At 40.7% G+C, this 18,006-nt stretch overlaps 1 protein-coding gene across 1 annotated transcript in view; it reads left to right on the forward strand.

The window, feature by feature from the left end:
• SLC9A9 (solute carrier family 9 member A9) overlaps nucleotides 1-18,006 on the forward strand; it is a gene marked incomplete at its 5' end in the record, with an annotated part of 529,192 nt that overhangs the window by 321,485 nt on the left and 189,701 nt on the right. Inside the window, 2 exons of the mRNA XM_080934770.1 lie at nucleotides 2,137-2,250; nucleotides 3,711-3,822. Of these exons, the coding sequence (XP_080790896.1) occupies nucleotides 2,137-2,250; nucleotides 3,711-3,822 (226 nt within the window). The remainder of the gene's footprint in view (nucleotides 1-2,136; nucleotides 2,251-3,710; nucleotides 3,823-18,006) is intronic.

Consider the following 18,006-nt stretch of genomic DNA (forward strand, 5'->3'; position numbering starts at 1 on the left):
TAATACCCTCCAGAGGAAAACCAGAGTGGCCATGCAGAAGAGGCCAAATATATTCCTGGTCACAAAATGTCCTTTCTAAGGTGAAAAGCACTTGGAGTAAGTGCAGGAGAGACATTTTAACATTACCTTGACATTCGTATACCAGTGTTAAAAGCTAGAATGCTGCTAAAGACTAGGCATATTTCTACCCTTACCCACCAAATTCAGATGTTAGATAGACCCAGTGAGTTGCTTCCTGAAGATAAAGGCTTTGGACATAGTAGGGTCCTGATAGTAGATTATTTGTGATTTTCATCAGTGTCCTTCTAAGAATAGACACAAGAAAAGGGGACTCTTCCATGGGCGCTTACCACAAGCAGGGGTACGTGAGAAAAGGGACCGTCACCAGCACCACTTTAGTCTTTCTTCTACATCTCAATCTCCAGAATTATGGGAAATAAACTCCTATTATTTTATCTAGGCAGGCAGCATCATTTCTCAGGGCATCTCACACCGATTAAAATGATAGCCAAATCTTGTTTTGGGGGGGGGGGAGTAAAGGCATAATGAGGTGGCAGAAGGTTCTCCATCCTCTATTCCCTAAGCCTGTACTTTATGTTCTCAGGGGTTGTTCTTGTTTTCATTAGCTGCCCTAGAGTATGAGCAGAGAACCCGCCCACAGGAACTGATGGTGGCTGTCACTGCACGGCAGCCATACTGTTCCGAAGGAGCCGCGTCTGTTTTAATCCTCTCTTTCTATTACTGCTTTTAAATAATGTTTCTGACAAGATTCTGCTTCTCTTTCCGTCAGCTGTCAGTGAACAGGTAGTGGGCATTATTTGTGGGGCTGTAAATACATTACATGAAAAAATAATGAGTCCTTACAAAGTCAGGAGCAATGCCTCGAGAGACATTTACCTAACATGATTTATGTAGGTCCGGGAATGAAGTTTCAGAAACTTCCAAATGGAAAGCCTGGATCATAAAATAAAGCCTCTGCCAGATCAGACTCTGGTATAGCCCCTGGACACATTTCCCTTTTGCTTTTTAATATAGAAGTTAGAAAATGCTTTTTATGTTCAACTTAAATTGTTTAGTTAATGGTCTAAGAATAACTCTAGGGAGCACCCCTCAGCATAACATGTTATTACTCTATTCTTCTGACTGGATTTGATGTATCTATTGTGTTCTCACTACAGAAGCTCATCCCTGGGATTAATCATCCCCTTTACTAGCCAGAAATTGTAGACATTTAATGGATATACCTACATCAGTCAATTTAATGAGTCTCATTGTCTAGGGCTTGAAATAAACTAATCACTCTAATGTTAAAATATAATTGATGTTCATCCTCATTCCAAGTTTTCCAGGTTTGTCTCTCCTGCCTCCTGCAAGAGCCTAGTTTAGTTTAAGCTGCTTTGCTTTGCATATGCATGCATGTATATATATATATATATATATATATATATATATATATATATATATATATACACACATACATCATACATACATATATATACACACACATATATATACACATATATAGTTGGTATATATATATATAGTTGGTATATATATATATATATATATATAGTTGGTATATATATATACATATATATATATAGTTGGTATATATTCTCTTTTTTATGTCACAGCCCTGATTCATTCATTCATTCTCTCTCTCTCTCTCTCTCTCTCTCTCTTTCTCTCTCTCTCTCTCTCTCTCTCTCTCTCTCATCAGGGCCCTGGAACTCAAGTGTATCTACTAGCTGAGGTTAAGGCAGGCTAAACAACCTTTTACATCATTTGCTATAACGCAGCTTAAGCAAGCCACTTGACTTCCATTTCCTTAACAGGGAAAACTGGGAATATTTTGTCATCATAGTAGGAATTGTTCGGTAAAACGGTATGGCTGGTCAATACCACCTGAACCATATTTGGAAGCCTGACTGTTGAAAATAACACAGTGTTGACCTGGCTATAGAATAAGCCACTAGGCAAAGAACCAGGTGAGTCCAGTGACCTAAGAGCAGGAGCTCAAGGTCAAAGTGGTGGCTCATATGCAGGAGAATGGTCCAGTCCTGAAAGCTGGGATAAATAAGTGGTACATACATCCCAGTGGTAATCAGCGGCTTTTGCTCTCTGTTTTGTTTTCAGCTGTTTGAATTTATGAACTTCCTGGCTGAGAACGTCATCTTCTGCTACATGGGCCTGGCTCTGTTCACCTTCCAGAATCACATCTTCAATGCTCTTTTTATACTCGGAGCCTTTGTATCCTTTGAAGAAAACTAATAGAAAATGTTCCAACCTTATTCCTAGTAGGACTTTGAAGACATCACAGATGTTAACATGACTGTAGTGCTTTCAACATCAGAAGCTTTATGCATGTGCAAGTTTATTTCCAACAAATAACACCTTTTGCAACCACAGACTTAGCTCAGCCAGTAAAGTATTTGCCTTACAAGCATGAGAGCCACAGTTTGATCCCCAGAATGGCCCCCTCACACACAGACACACACACACACACACACACACACACACACACACACACACACAATCAGCAGGCCATGGTGAAACATGTTTGCAATCCCAGTTCCAAAGAGGGAGAGACATTCAAATCTCTAGGACTTGCTGGCCAGTCAACTACTGGCTGATAACTGAGTTATGTTCATGAACAGATACACAAACACACAGAGAGATAACGTTTCCTGGCTACAAGAGCAGACAAAAATCTAGACCCCACTTTGAATATAGAGGGTGCTTCTTCTGGAGGTCTGGACTCAAAGGCATTCCTATGACAGCATGTATCTGTCCAAAGGGACACTGAACAGTTACAACAGTTCCTAAGATAAGCCTACAGCTATTGCCCACTTCCCTGAAAAAAAAAAAAAAAAGATGCCTTCCAGGGTCACAGGCAGATGAACTTAACTCATGGGGAGCGTGCCACTTCTCCGTTCCCACTGTTCATGTGAACTTGGTGTCAATCTCTTGCCACCCGGATTCTGCCCCACTCCCGAATTCCCTCTCAACCTAGATCATAGAGAGAAGGACTTTTGTCTCACTCCAAGTGTCTTCTTCCTATCCAGGCCAAGCTAAAACAAACACACCACCAATGAGGGAGTAAAAACAAAGCAAAGCAGAGGAGGGAGGCTTAGGCTGAGCTTTCCAGCGGACGCTCACTTAGGAGACATGGGCTTTTTACGGAAGTCTCTTGAAGTAGCTAGCAGTTGTGCCGTATATGTTGACAGTCAGCTCCTCTTGAAAGTAAATCCACTACATGAAAAGGGTAAGCAAGCTTGCTAGGAACGGGCACGGGAACTGATGGGAAGTGAGATAGAAGCCACCAGCAGGAATGTATCCGTTCTTTCCAAAGTGCTGCTGGAGAGGATCACACCATAGCGTCGGGGTGTCGCTGCCTCGCGGCTTCCAGCAGAATCGAGGAGTCAGTCACCAGCAACATGAACGTGATGAGAAAATGTTCTCATCGAAATGGCAGTGCAGTACCAACTTTCAGCCAAGCATATGCTCAAAGGGAGGCAGAATTTTATGTCCTTCTGGGGAGGAATTGACATTGAACGATTGATTAATCTAGGGAGCGAGTCAGAGGGAGATGAGTTGTCATGTTTGTCCTTGTTTCCTGGGTCCTACCGTGGAGAAGCATGTGAACATGGTATCTGAGCTTGCTCACTCAGCGCCTCCACTGCCGTGTTTTCCTCAATCTGTCCCAACAGCTAGCAATTTTTGTTGCCAGGGCCTGCAACATTTACCCCCTCTCCTTCCTACTGAATCTGGGCAGAAAGCAGAAGATTCCGTGGAATTTCCAGCACATGATGATGTTTTCAGGTATGTGAGTGGAGTCACTATACATTCATCCTGCTACTTTCCCTGCATGGCCTAGAGAGTCACGGGTGACCTGGGGTAGCTGCAGAAAACCTGAGCTTGCTTGCTTGACCCTTGGAACCAACACTGTACTTGTCCCTGGGTGCTGAGAGACAGGGGTGAGTAGGAAAGGTAAAGGGAATTTGCTGGTGTGACCTTGTGTGTCTGACCGGCATGAATGAGCCTCTGCTGAAGGTTGACTTTCCTCTGACCTATCAGAACAATTTCCATATTGAGGAGTTTAATTACCATCTTCTCCATTGCATGTCCCAGAATACAATGTGGAATGGTACCATCCTTCTTCCTGAGCCTTTACCATCCATGCAGGGCTCCAGAAATTCCCCATGGTTACCACAGAAGCTAATCAGACCCAGGTAGGCTCAGTTATTAGTTGGAAAAACATGTTAATTGCATACCAGCAGGTGCCCAGGAGTGGTTACAAGCGCTGTCTGATGAAAAGCATAGATCTCCTCTCCCAGTTAGTATGTGTTCTTGTTGCTAAAACATGGATGGAGGCTCTTTTCCAGAAGAAAATACAACTGTTGAGTTTGCTGACCACTGAGCTATTCTGAGAGATTATAGTTTATTTCTATTTAATTTTCTTTCTCTTATTGGAGACAGAATTTAGAGAGTTGGTGTACCTTCTATGTGTCTATATACTTACAATACACTTAAAGCAGTTCATTAATGGATCCATAACATTCAAATGAAACAAACAAAACAAAACAAATTTCCATCAGAACAGTACCAAGACAGTTGGGGCACATAGGGAAATATGAAAAAGGTAAGAGAAGCCAACATTAGGTGAACCACTAGAGTTTATGACTACTGTAGCCACAGCCTACAGGTTTACAGCATCAGGTATGAGTACCTTCCTATGTAGTGGACTGTAAGTTCAGTCACAACGTGGTTGGTTATTTCATGTTGTCATGCCATTGTTGCCCTGGTGAGCTCATCTTGCCTTTCAGTTTGTTAATATAGTTATGGGGCCTAGAGCTGGGTAGGATTGTTGCTGACTTTCTCCCACAGTGTAATACAACCTAGCACAGTTACATATAGCTAACAGAAAGGTACTCAAAGGTCAACTCACCTGACTTCTCTACATCAATAACCCAAGTGTGGTATTGTCTGCAATTGTCTTATTATCTACTACTGGTGGAAAACCAAGAATTGCAATATCCCTATATTGTCTGTGAGTCTTCTGGGGCCCCCTTGAAAAAGAGCTCATCATGGGGAATCTCAAAGTTGGTAATGGGTTTGTTATTTATTAACCTTCAGCTTCTAGGGGAAGTTGTACATTTATTTAAACCATGGGATGGGGTGGGGCTAGGGTTTTAAATGCTCCCTTTTCTAAAAGGGAAGTGGGACTCCTAAAAATCCCAATGGGGTTGAAATTCTTGCTTTTCTTCATGGGATAGCTCATCACTATCACCAAAAAGATTAGCAAGACCAGGAGATTTCTATATGGTCCCGATGTCTAAAGAAGGCTATGGGCTGTGAAATGAATCTGAGCAACACAGAGATTAATTTCTACCTATATTTACTAATAATTTTCTTTAAACTGCATAATATTCACAGTATTGCTTAGTACAGTAGAAAATTCCTATATTAATTAGGTGCTCCCATTTACAAACATTTTCAGTGTTATGTAACTGTGTAATGAACCCACGGATGCCACAAAGTATCAGTCACATTTTACCTTCCCAAAGTCTCTGAAACCGGTAGCAGGGCAAGACAGGCAGGGATTGCCAGCATTTGTTCTTAGTTGTTATTTTGTTTCATTTTTCCCTCTATTTTTCTATTGCGAATACACATTATGAAAACCTTATCATCTTAAGTGCACAGTTATTAGATACATTCCTAAACTGTGTCATGATCACCACCCATAGCCACACTCATTTCATCTTGTAAAATGAAAAATATACACATTAGACAATAGTTCCGCATCCCCTCCAAGCCTTGAGAAACTACCATGGAACTTTCTGCTTCTATGGTTTTGACTGTTGTGGGTTCCACATTTAAGTAAAATCCTGCCATTGTATCTTTCTGTGACTACATTACCATAGTGTTCTTCAGGTTTGTCAATGTTGTAGAATAATATACGATTTCCTTCCTTTCAATGCTGAATGATCGTCCTTTATGCATATGTATAAATATTATATACTGCTTATCCAATCATCTGTCACTCTTGGGTTTCGTTTTTATCTTTTAGATATTATGAATAAATCTGCTATGAATATGGGTGCACAAATATTTTTAAAGCCTTGATGGCAATTTTAAATATATATCCAGAAGTAGAATTGCTAAATTATATGGCGATTTACCTGCCAGTTACTTGAGGAAATACCATCATGCCTCCCATGGTAGCTGCGGTGTTTCACAGGGCCACCAAGAGCACTAGAGTCCCAGTCTCTCTATGCTGTCCCTGGCACCTGTTTACTTGTCCTTTATGGAAGTGGTGTAGTCTGAGGTCGCAGTGCACCGTTTTGATTTGTGTTTCCTTGAGCACCAGTGATATGTTGAGTGTAGTTTTCAGGAACACACTGGCCATCCATCGTTTTACTCATCTTAAAACAAGTCTTTGTCTTTTGCTCAAAAATTTCCAAATGTTCTGTCTCCTAAATACTGACCCTCTTATAAGATAGAGAATTTGGAAATGTTCTCTCCTGATCTATTTGTTTCTGTTTTACTGGGCTTATACTGTATTTTGATACACAATAGCTTTGTCTTTTGACACATAATAGTTTTTAAAGTTTTCATGAAATCTGAGTTATCTGTTATTTTGTGTCCTCTGTGCCTTTGGTGTTATATCATAGAAACCATTGCTAAATATGGTGTTACAAAGATTGTGCCTGTATTCTCCAAAGAATGTTATGGTTTTAGGCTTCCCTTATTTGTTGGTACATTCTTGTATATATGTAATTTGGGAGTACAACTTTATTCTTTTGCACCTGAATATCCAGTTATCCCACTATCTTTTGTCCAAAACTACACTTTCCTTTCGACTGATCTTGGCAGTTTTGTCAAAAATAATTGGACCATAAATAGGAAAGTTTTATTGTCAGGTTAATTTTTTTATCCCATATGTTTGTCTTTTGCCTTCACTATACTGTTGAGATGATTGAAAGGGGGTGTGCTTGCACATGTGTGTATATGTAGGTGTGTATGCACCTGTCTCCTTATCCCCAGTATTGGATTTGCAAGTGTATACTACCATACCCATATCTTTTTTAACATGGCTCTAAGAATTAAACTCTGGCCTCATGCTCCAAGGTCATTACTGAAGTTATTCAAGCCATTATTGAAGTTTTACAAGCATGGAAGCTTGAGACCTCTTATCTTGTTCTTTTTTTACCCCCAAGAATATTTCTGTTATGGAAGGTTGAGGAGGCCCACTGAGATTCCATATAAATTTTCTATTTTTGCAAACAAAATAGTCATTTGAGGTTTTGATGAACATCAAGTTAGGTAATATTGATATTGGAACAATATTAAATATTATAGCATTTCATGAACATAGAAAGTATTTCCATTTATTTATAGTTTTAATTTATTTCATTGTTTTATAATTTTAATCTTGTTACTTCTTTTCCTGCTATTGCAGATGGGATTACTTTTATAATTTCCCTTTCAGATTTTTTACTTTTGGTTTATTAAAATGCGTCTAATGTTTGTGCATTAATTTTGCATCTTTCTGCTTTGCTGAATTTATTTATTAACTGCAATAGCTTTGTGTGTATGGAATCCATCGAATTTTCTACACATAAACTCTTCTCTAATCTGAACAGAAATTACATCATTTCCAACATGTATAACTTTATCTTTTCTTCATTATATGTTTCTACCAAGTCTAACAACATGAATTTTATTCCTGACATTCCTAAAAATTGTCCTATCAGACAGACAGACAGACAGACAGACAGACAGACAGACAGACACACACACACACACACACACACATACACTTTTTTCATGAAATCATTGTTGTCTTTAATAAATCTCAGGAAATGAACAGCACCTCTTTGTGACAGGGATTTTGTTGGAATGAGCATTCATCAGAGTACTTTGTGTGAACCTAGCCAGATGTTGAGCTGCTAAACTACACTACCCAGGCTCCCACAACACACGCACTTTCTTTATTCACTTCTAAGTGAATAAAACTTTAAAAAGAAAGACACTAAACTAGCCAAGTACTTTCTCTACATCAACTGCAATCATCACGTGACCCCCTCTGCATCTGTTGATAGAGTTACCATTGCTTGCAGAGTTGAGCCATCTTTTTGCTCGAAGAAAGCATCTCACTAGGGCATGATGAAGAATTATCTTAATGTGTGGTATTGAATTTGAGCTATAGTTTTGTCTTTCACTAGTCCTAAAGGATATCAGTCCACTGATTTTATTTTAGAGTCTAACTGGCTTCAGTCTGAGAGCAGTACCTGTAGAATGAGCTAAAGAGGGTTTCGTCTTCCTTGGTTTCTTTAGAGGAGTTTCCAAGACAAGTGGTTTTCTTTAATGCTTCATAGAATTCATCTACGAAGCCACCAGGGCTTGAAATTTTCTTTCTAGGGAGATTCTTAATAATTGTTCCTTCTTCTAACCATTGTAGATTTGTGCAGATTTTCTGTTTACCATCAGTCTTGGGGAAGATTGTGTTTCTACCAGTTTATCCAATGAATTTAATTATACACAGAACTTACAATTTATACATTCTGGATGGATAGTAATGTCTCCATTTTCACATTTTTATTTTAGCAGTTTTAATTTCCTTTCATTTCTTAATACATTTAGTTTAAGGATTGTCAGTTTTGTTGACCTTTTCAAAAAACCGACTTAAGATTACATTTATTTCCCTGTATCATGTCTATCTTCTCTTTTACTTATCTGTGCTCCGAACCTATTATTTCCTTCTATCTGATAGTTTACTGGTTTTTTCCTAGTTCTTTAAATCACAAGGTTTGGTTGTTGGGTGGTTTGCTCAAGATCTTTCTTGTACAAATGAACTAATAACTATAGCTTTCCACCATCATTTCATGGATCTTGAAGATCTTCCTACATATTTTCATTCTTAGGTATCTCTTATTTTTCCACCTCTTCTTCTGTTGTTATATTTAATTTATTTGTTGCCTTATGCCTGTATGCTTGTGTGGATATGTTATATGCGTACAAGTACTCAAAGAGGCAAGAAAGGGGTGCTGAATCCCTGAGTCCTGGAATTACAGTCAATTATAAGTCATCCCATGTGGGCTCTGGGAACTGCACTAGGATCCTCTGGAAGAGTAGCACACGTTCTGAGCCACTAAGCATCTTTCTAGCCTTTGAGCCTCTGAACTTCCTGCTGAACAGTCTGCAGATAAGATTAGCAAATGTTATCAAAGATAATATCAAAATAAGACTATAAAAAACTCTGTATATGGTAAATCATGGAGTTCAGCATTTAAGACACCACCTCACGTATTGTGTGTGTATTTGTCTTATTTTTTGGTGTTCATTTTATTATCAAAACTAGATATAACCTCTTTTCAGTGTGTACATTTGGGTTCTTGATGTGTTCACTAGATGATAATCCTGCAGGTACTGTAGGCTCTCTGTACCTTCTTACCCCCCCCCCCCTTGTCCACGGTCTCCAGAGCATCCTTTACTCTCTTGGGCTCTTCCACATGTTCAAATCTGACTTGAAATTCCTGTAGTGAATTTATAGATCGGTCAGTGTGTTTTCCGTCTCCCAAACATTTCTTGACTCCCCTGTGTCCTCTCCCTCCTTATTATTTATACTCTGCTCATGCATTGGGGCGGTTTGAATGAGAAATGTCCTTCAGAGGCTCACGATTTCAATACTTTGTTCCTAATTGCTGTTTGGGGAGATTTGGGGTGGTTCAGTGTGCCGGTGGAAGCTTGTCACTGAGAAGGTGCTTTGAGATTACATAGTTTCCCCCTACTTCCAATGTGATCTCTCTGGTCCAAGATGGGAGGCCTCAGCTTCCTGCCCCTGTCTCTATGCATACTGATTACCATCATGTTTCCCCACCACGATAGACTCTTATCCTTCTAGAACTCTAAGCCAAAATAAACATTCTTCCTTAAATTATATTGATCATAGTGTTTCGTAGCAGCAACAGGAACTAATGCATACACCAGTTTTTGGACTCTTTCCATTTATTCCTTTGCTTTGGAGCCTTTTTTTTTTTTCACTCAAGATTTTATTCCCATCCCGGTCCACCCTCCAGTTGTTCCACATCCCATACCTCCTCCCCAAAATGCCTTTCTCCATGAGGATGTCCCCATTCTGCCTACCCTACCAGACATCTAAACTCCCTGGGGCCTTCATTCTCTTGAGGGTTAGGTGTATCGTCTCTGTATATGTGTTGGGGGGCTCATATCAGCTGGTATAAGCTGCCTGGTTGGTGATCTAATATTTGAGAGATATTGGAGGTGGGAGTACACGTTGAGACTGCTGGTCCTCTTACAGGGTCACCCTCCTCCTCAGCTTCCTTTGATTGGTCAGCAGCTTCTGTTGATTGGTTGGGTGCAAATATCTGCATCTGACTCTTTCAGTTGCTTGTTGGATCTTTCAACAGTCATGATAGGTCCTTTTTGTGAATGCTTCATAGTTTCAGTAATGTCAGGCCTTGGGGAGCTGGATCCCCCTTTGGGTCTATTGCTGGGTCTCCTTTTTCTCAGGTTCTTCTCCATTTCCATCCCTGCAGTTCTTTCAGATAGGAACTTTTAAAGGTAGCTTTTTGCAGTTACTGTTAATTTAATCTTCTATCAGGTCTTTTCTGTTGATTTTTCTTGTAAATAACTGGTAAATGTGAGAATCAGCTTCTTTTTCATTGTGGTTTAATCTGATATTATGGTACCTTCAGAAAGAATGCATGCCCCCTGTGGTCTTTAAATGTGCTTGCCCCAAGGGAGTGGCACTAGTAGGAGATACAGCCTTGTTGGAGTAGATGAAACTTTGTTGGAGGAAGTGTGTCACTCTGGGGATGGGCTTTGAGACCCTCCTCCTAGTTGCCTGGGAAACAGTCCTCCCCTGGCTGCAGTCTGATCAAGATGCAGAACTCTCAACTCCTTCTCCAGCACCATGTTTGCCAGGATGCTGCCACTTCCTGCCATGATGATAATGGACCAAACCTCTAACCCTATAAACTATTCCCTATTAAATGTTGTCCTAATATAAGAATTGCCTGCGTAATGGTATCTCCTCACAGCAATTGAAACCTAAACTAAGACACCCTTGCCCCAGGTTTGCTTTCTTTTGTTATTGCTGTTTAGGTTGGTTTGTTTAATTAAATTTAAATTTATATTTATTTTAACTTCAGTAGACTGCCCTTATATAAAGGACCAACCTTAGCTATAAGAGTCTCGGGCCTTTCTAAGCTTGTGGATTCTTCTGGGATCACACAACCACTTTCTAATTTTTCTTCGATGTGTAGGCGTTTTTTTGTTTTCTCTCTCTCTCTCTCTCTCTCTCTCTCTCTCTCTCTCTCTCTCTCTCTCTCTCTTCTTTTTCAGTACCTTAATCATTAACGCATGGCTTCCAAATTAGAAAAAAAGGAGAAATAAAATCTTCAAAAACTTATTTCAACCAAAAGACCAGGGGCTTGCCACACTGAGCAGAAGTGCAGTAGCAATGGCTGCTGGCCTTTTTGTTTGTACCCCATGATCAGGATGAGCAACCAGTTATCAGAGCACAAGTCCACCGTGGCACTTGCCTACTGGTTCCTTCCAGCTGTTTGTAAGCAACTTCAAAATCTCACATGTCTCTACCTGCCCTTTGATGGGCATCTGTTCCTATGCTGTCCTAACATGCTCCCATTTCTGATAGAAACAATGACCAAAAGCAACTTAGGAAGGAGAAGGTTTGTTTGGTTTATATGTTCCGGTCCTCATTCATCCCTTAGGGAGGCCAAGACAAGAACCCAAGGCCTAGAGGCAAGTACTGATGCAGAGACTATGGAAGAATGCTGCTTAGTGATTTGCTCTTCATAGCTTGCTCAGCCTACTTTCTTGTATATCACAAGACCACTTGCCCTGGAGTAGCACCACACATAATGTCCCCATCATTCATTCATTAAGAAAATGAACCAAAAAGTACATGTCTTCTGTTAAATCTAGTGGAGGGATTTTTCTAAATTGAAATTTCCCTCTTCTTACATGACCCCTGGCTTGCATCAGATTGACAGAACTAGCCAGTATGCCTACAAAGAGGAAAGAAAGTCAGACTTAAACATAATTCATTATCTGAAGCTTGTACTGGATGTCCCAAACCTTCCAACTCTAAAGATCTAGAGCAGTTACATAGAACACAGCCCACCAGTATAATTGCTGTTTGGGTGAAGGAACATTCTCGTTCTTTCTATCATGTATCTTCCCAGAATCTCTTTATTGTAACATGTAGAGAGATTGGGAGACGTTGGGCATCCTGCTTACAATCTCACAACCAATTAGAGAAGTAATTTTGGATTAAACCCAGCCCTCTTGAATTTGGATTTAGAGTCTTTCTTGTCTATGGGATGCTACCTGATATTGACCCTCAAGACCAGAAGTTAAAACTATGCTTTTCCTAAAGCAAACCAACCCAAGCATGTGTGCCAGGTCCCTTCTGTAAACACCAACTTTATATAGTTCACTGCTGAACACATGGGTGAGCCCTTCCCATCCACAGGCTGAGGCTTCATGATGTCTCCCCTAGTGAGCACCACACACAAATCGACGTCTCTCTAAAGAAAACATGACACACTCAATGTTGACATTTTTTGACAGCAATAGGTAGTCTGTTACAGAGCTCAGGGTGAGATTGGGGGATTGGATTTGGGGGAGAGAGGAGTGAGTGGAGATCTGAAGTCTATCTACCTACTTCACTGGCCTACTTTCTTCTCTGACAGATATAGCTGGCAGGTTCCCCAGGAATGCCTGCTGAGATTGTAGCTTAGGATAACACAGTGAGTGGGGGATGTATGGTCAGGAAAGAGGGGAGAAGCTGTAGCAGGTGGTCTGCTACAAAACTGGTGGTGAGTCCCGGGGCTTGGAGTTTTAGTACAGAAAAGGTGAAAATCTGCAGTTAGCCTATCAGCTACCCTGGCTAGTGTGTCTTGCAGGTCCCAGAGGAATTGGTGCCAGAGGCTAGTGCAATGGGGTGAGTTGCAGAGAAGGTTAGAGGAGATCTGTGTGATCAGTTGGAGATGGAGGCAGAAGGAAAGAAGCCACAGCAGTTGGCCTGCCACACAGCAGGTTGGGAATGAAGAATTAGATTCAGAGGAGAGAAGGGGAGAAGTAAAGATCTGAAGTCAGCTTCCCTGCTGCCCTGACTGGAGTTATAACATCATTTTTACATCGGTCATCCAGATATTTGCTCAGCACATATTTGTCAGTCAGTGTATGCTCTAAGGTGGGTGTTCGGGTAAACAAAGACAAAGGTGCTTTTGAGAGAGACATTTGCCCTGACTTAGTTCACTAAGTCCATACACGTCAGACTCAAATGTCAATCAAAAAGAAACCCTAGCTTTATGCCTCAGCCAATAGTCCCTACCATTTGAAAAATCTCCTGGTTATCCACCTTTACCATTTGCACATCGTTTGGCATTAGACAGAAAGGAAAACAAAAACATTTAAAGCAGAAGTGAATTCTTTGCGAACTTATTGGACTGAAGCTTTACTTTCTCCCTGGGTATCACAGTCCAGACCCTGGAAAAGTCCCTAATAGCGCGTCCTGATTTGTATAAATATACTCAGAGTTTGTGCTCATAGTTTTTGAAGAGAGTCATGTACAGGCTTTAGGCTCCATAAAACCTTGCCAGAGCTACCTTCAAATGTGGATGACCCAAGAGATACAGGGCCAGAGAGGTGGCTCAGTGGCTAAAAGCTCTGGCTGCTTTTTCAGAGGACCTGGGTTCAGTTCCCAGCACCCACATGCTGACTTACAACTGCTCCTAACTCCAGAGTCAAGGGGTCTGAAGGCTTCTCCTGGCCTTCACAGACACCACAGAAACATGAGATGTACAGACATAACACGTAGGTGGCCTGGTAATGTTTTTAAGCGAAGCACTCGTTGTTCACAGAGGACCCAGAGCATCCACAGACTGCACCACACACACATACCTCTGCCTCCATCCCTTGCCTTCAGAACAAGTAAACTAACAAAACATCAGAAAGCCTGAAGACTGAATTTCTCAACTAACCAGTCCCCCACCCCATGCAGTTACTTTAATGGGGACGAGTTGTGTGTATACACAAAGCCTTGGAACAGTAAAGTGGGAGATGGATCGCGATCAGCAGGTGAGGAATTTGGTCCCTGATGTTTGGCTTCTCTGTCTTAAGGCGTCATTAATGATGACAATTCTGCTGCTAGTTTAAATACTGTTAAAGAGTCAATCATGGAGGTTAATCCTGAGACATATTTATGACTTTCTTTAAATTCAAGGCCAGGAGGCTGCAACCCCTCTAGTGTATCCTGTGTTATGCAGCACAAAGAGCTTAAGCAAAATGCTAAGCTCCTGTGGAGCCACTCCCTCTGATCAACCCTAGTAATGCCTCATTGAACAACCCTGCCCCAGCTCTCAGCTCCCTTGGAACCGAAAAGGCTGTGTTCTGTGGTGAAAATGAAAGGAGGAGATGTGTTTTACACAAATTAGCTTCCCTATTGATGTGATACATATTACAGAGATCAGTCTTCTTGTTTTAATTTAAATCTATGTGCTGCAATTTTTATTTAATTTAAAACTAAATAAGAGCCAGGAGCTGATAGAAGGAGGGAAAATGCCCAGCCTAATTGAGCCCTGGCAGCCTTCTTGAAACCACTGACTCAGAGACTGTGAACTCCCAGACTGAGGAGTTTCCGTGCAAAGATGCTCTGTTTATGTGGCTGGGAGGAAGGCTAAGGGAGTGTGGTTATGCACAATGTAGCCTCTCACAAAAACCAAGATGAGTTTTAATCAGGGGAATGTGACCCCATTACACATTTACATGAAAATTCATCCCTGAGCTCATCATCAACATTTATTACTTCCCCCTCAGTTGTATAGTAGTCAGCACCCCTGCTAATATCCAGTGGAGCGCTGTGTTCTTCAACTTAGGGTCAATGGAAGTACCAATGCAGAGCTGGAGGCCATCTTTCCCTGTGTCATTTTGTGAAAATTGCCTGTTATCTGTTATTTGAACATTTAAGACTCTAGCACAGAAGTATCTATATCTAGACGAAACCAGCTAAGCAGATGCCACAATACCTTACGGAATCAACTAATGGTACTCACAAGAGGAACCAAAGACTTGTCCGTATGGACTTTCCTTCAGAGACCTCCCTTTTAAAGCTAGTTCTCAGCTCCTAAAACATTCACAACCTCTAAAAGTAGAATGAGCGGCCGAGGACAAAGTGTTCAAACAAAGTCCTACCTGGAGGAAACATTTCCTATTTAAAACATAGCAGAAAGAATGAAACTAAATGGGAAGCGTTAAGAAGGTTACGAGATCAGCAGTGTCAAGAAACAGAAACAAAAGTCTCTGCAATCTTCCATGGACTAATGAAACTCTGTTCAGACGACTTAATACATCCCAGTCATCTGTCACTCTCTAAAAGGGACACTTTTATGCTTTCCTAATCCTGAATACCTGTGCTAGTATTCTATCTCTGTGACATAAATAAATAAATAAGTAACCCTGAAAAATAAGAGAGTTTGATGGTTAGTATTAATTCCCACTTTGACATAACCTAGCGTCACGTGGGAAGAAGGAACTCAGTGAGGTAAAATTTACTTGGGGTAAGTCTGTGGGCTTGACTCTGGGCAGTTATCTTTAATTTATGTGTAAATACCTAGCCCACTGTGGGTAGCACCATCCCCTAGGTTGGGGATCCTGAACTATATTTTTCCCCAAAATTTTTATTAGAAATTCTCTGAATTTGCATTGCAGATGTTATCCCTTTCCCACAATCTCATTTCCTCTCCCCCTCCCATTGCCTCCATGAAGGTGCTCTTTCTCCCAACCACCCTCTCCCACCTCAGCACCTTAGCATTCCCCTACACTGGGAAAACAAGCCTTCACTGGACCAAAGACCTCTCCTTTCATTGATGTCAAAAAATGCTATCCTCTGCTGCATATGTACCTCAGGACATGCGTCTTTCCATCTGAACTTGTTGGTTGGTGTTTTAGTCTATGAGAGCTGTGGTAAGTTTGGTTAATTGATAATTTTGTTCTTTCCATGGGGTTGCAGACCCTTTCAGCTCCTTCAGTCCTTTCTCTAGCTCCTTCATTGGGGTCCTCATGTTCAGTCTGAGGGTTAGCTGCAAGCATCCTCCTCTGTATCAGTGTGGATCTGACAGAGCCTCTGAGAAGGCATCCATATCAGGTTCTTGCCATTAAATACTACTTAGAATCAGCAATAGTGCTTGGGTTTAGTGGGCACATATGGGGTGGATCCCCAGGTGAGGCAGTCTTTGGATGAACTTTTCTCCAATCCCTGCTCCTCTATTTGTCCCTTTATTTCTTCCCATGAGTGTTTTATTCTTCCTTCTAGTAAAGACTGAGGCATCTGCTTTCTGGCCTTCTTGGTTTCTTGGTTATTCTGAGCTTTTGGGGCTAGTATCCACTTTTAAGTGAGTACATACCGTGAGTGTTCTTTTGTGACTGGATTACCTCACTCATCATAATAACTTTAAGATCTATCCATTTGCCTAGGAATTTCATGAAGTCATTGTTTTTGACAGCTGTGTAGTACTCCATTGTGTATATGTACCATAATTTCTGAATCCATTCCTCTGTTGAAGGATATCTGGATTTTTTTTTAGCTTCTGGCTATTTTAAATAAAGTTGTTATGAACATGGTTGTGCATGTGTCCTTGTTAGATGTTGGAGCTTCTATATGCCCAGGAGTGGTATAGCTGGGTCCTCAGGTAGTACTATGTTCAATTTTCTGAGGATCTGCCAGACTGATCTCCAAAGTGGTTGTTCCAATTTACAGTGCCACCAACAGTGGAGGAGTGTTCCTCTTTCTCCACATCCTCACCAGCATCTGCTGTCACCTGAGTTTTTTATCTTAGCCATTCTGACTGGTGTGAGGTAGAATCTCAGGGTTGTTTTGATTTTCATTTCCCTGATGACTAGGGATGTTGAGCATTTCCTTAGGTGCTCTGTACCCTAATTATAATAGGATTATTTGATTCTCTATAGTCTAATTTCTTGAGTCCTTGGTATATATTGGATAGTAGCCCTCTATCAGATGTAGGATTGGTAAAGAGCTTTTCCCAATCTGTTGGTTGCCATTTTGTCCTTTTGACTGTGTCCTTGGCCTTACAAAAGCTTTGCAATTTCATAAGGTTTTATTTGTTGATTCTTGATCCTAGAGCACAAGCCATTGGTGTTCTGTTCAGGAAAATTTAACCTGTGCCTATGTGTTCTAAGTTCTTCCCCACTTTTTGTTCTATTAGTTTTAGTATACCTGGTTTTATGTGGAGGTCTTTGATCCACTTGAACTTGAGCTTTGTACAAGGAGATAGAAAAGGATCGATTTGCATTCTTCTGCATGCTGAGTGCCAGTTGAACCAACACCATTTGTTGAAGAGGTTTTGCTTTTTCCATTGAATGTTTTTAGCTCCTTTGTCAAAGATCAAATGACCATAGGTGTGAGGGTTCATTTCTGGGTCTTCGATTCTATGTCATTGATCTACTTGCCTGTCTCTGTACCAATACCATGCAGTTTTTATCACAATTGATCTGTAATACAGCTTGAGGTCAGGGAGATGCTGAGAAAGCATTTGACATGATTCAACACCCCTTCATGTTAAAAGTCTTGAAAAGGTCAGAAATTCAAGGCTTATACTTAGCAAAAGCAATATACAGCAAACCAGTAACCAATATCAAACTAAATGGTGAGAAACTTGAAGCAATCTCACTAAAATCAGGGACTAGACAAGGCTACACAATCTTTTCTTACCTATTTAATATAGTACTATAAGTACTAGCCAGAGCAATCAGATAACAAAAATAGGTCAAAGGGGTACAAATTGAAAAGAAAGAAGTCAAAATATCAATATTTGCAGATGATATGTTTGTATACTTAAGTGACCCCAAAAATTCTACCAGAGAACATTTACAGCTGATAAACAACTTTAGCAAAGTGGCTGGATATAAAATTAAATCAAACAAATCAGTAGCTTT

The sequence above is a fragment of the Micromys minutus genome (assembly GCF_963924665.1).
Source record: "Micromys minutus genome assembly, chromosome: 21".
In the NCBI taxonomy this organism is placed as follows: Eukaryota; Metazoa; Chordata; class Mammalia; order Rodentia; family Muridae; genus Micromys; species Micromys minutus.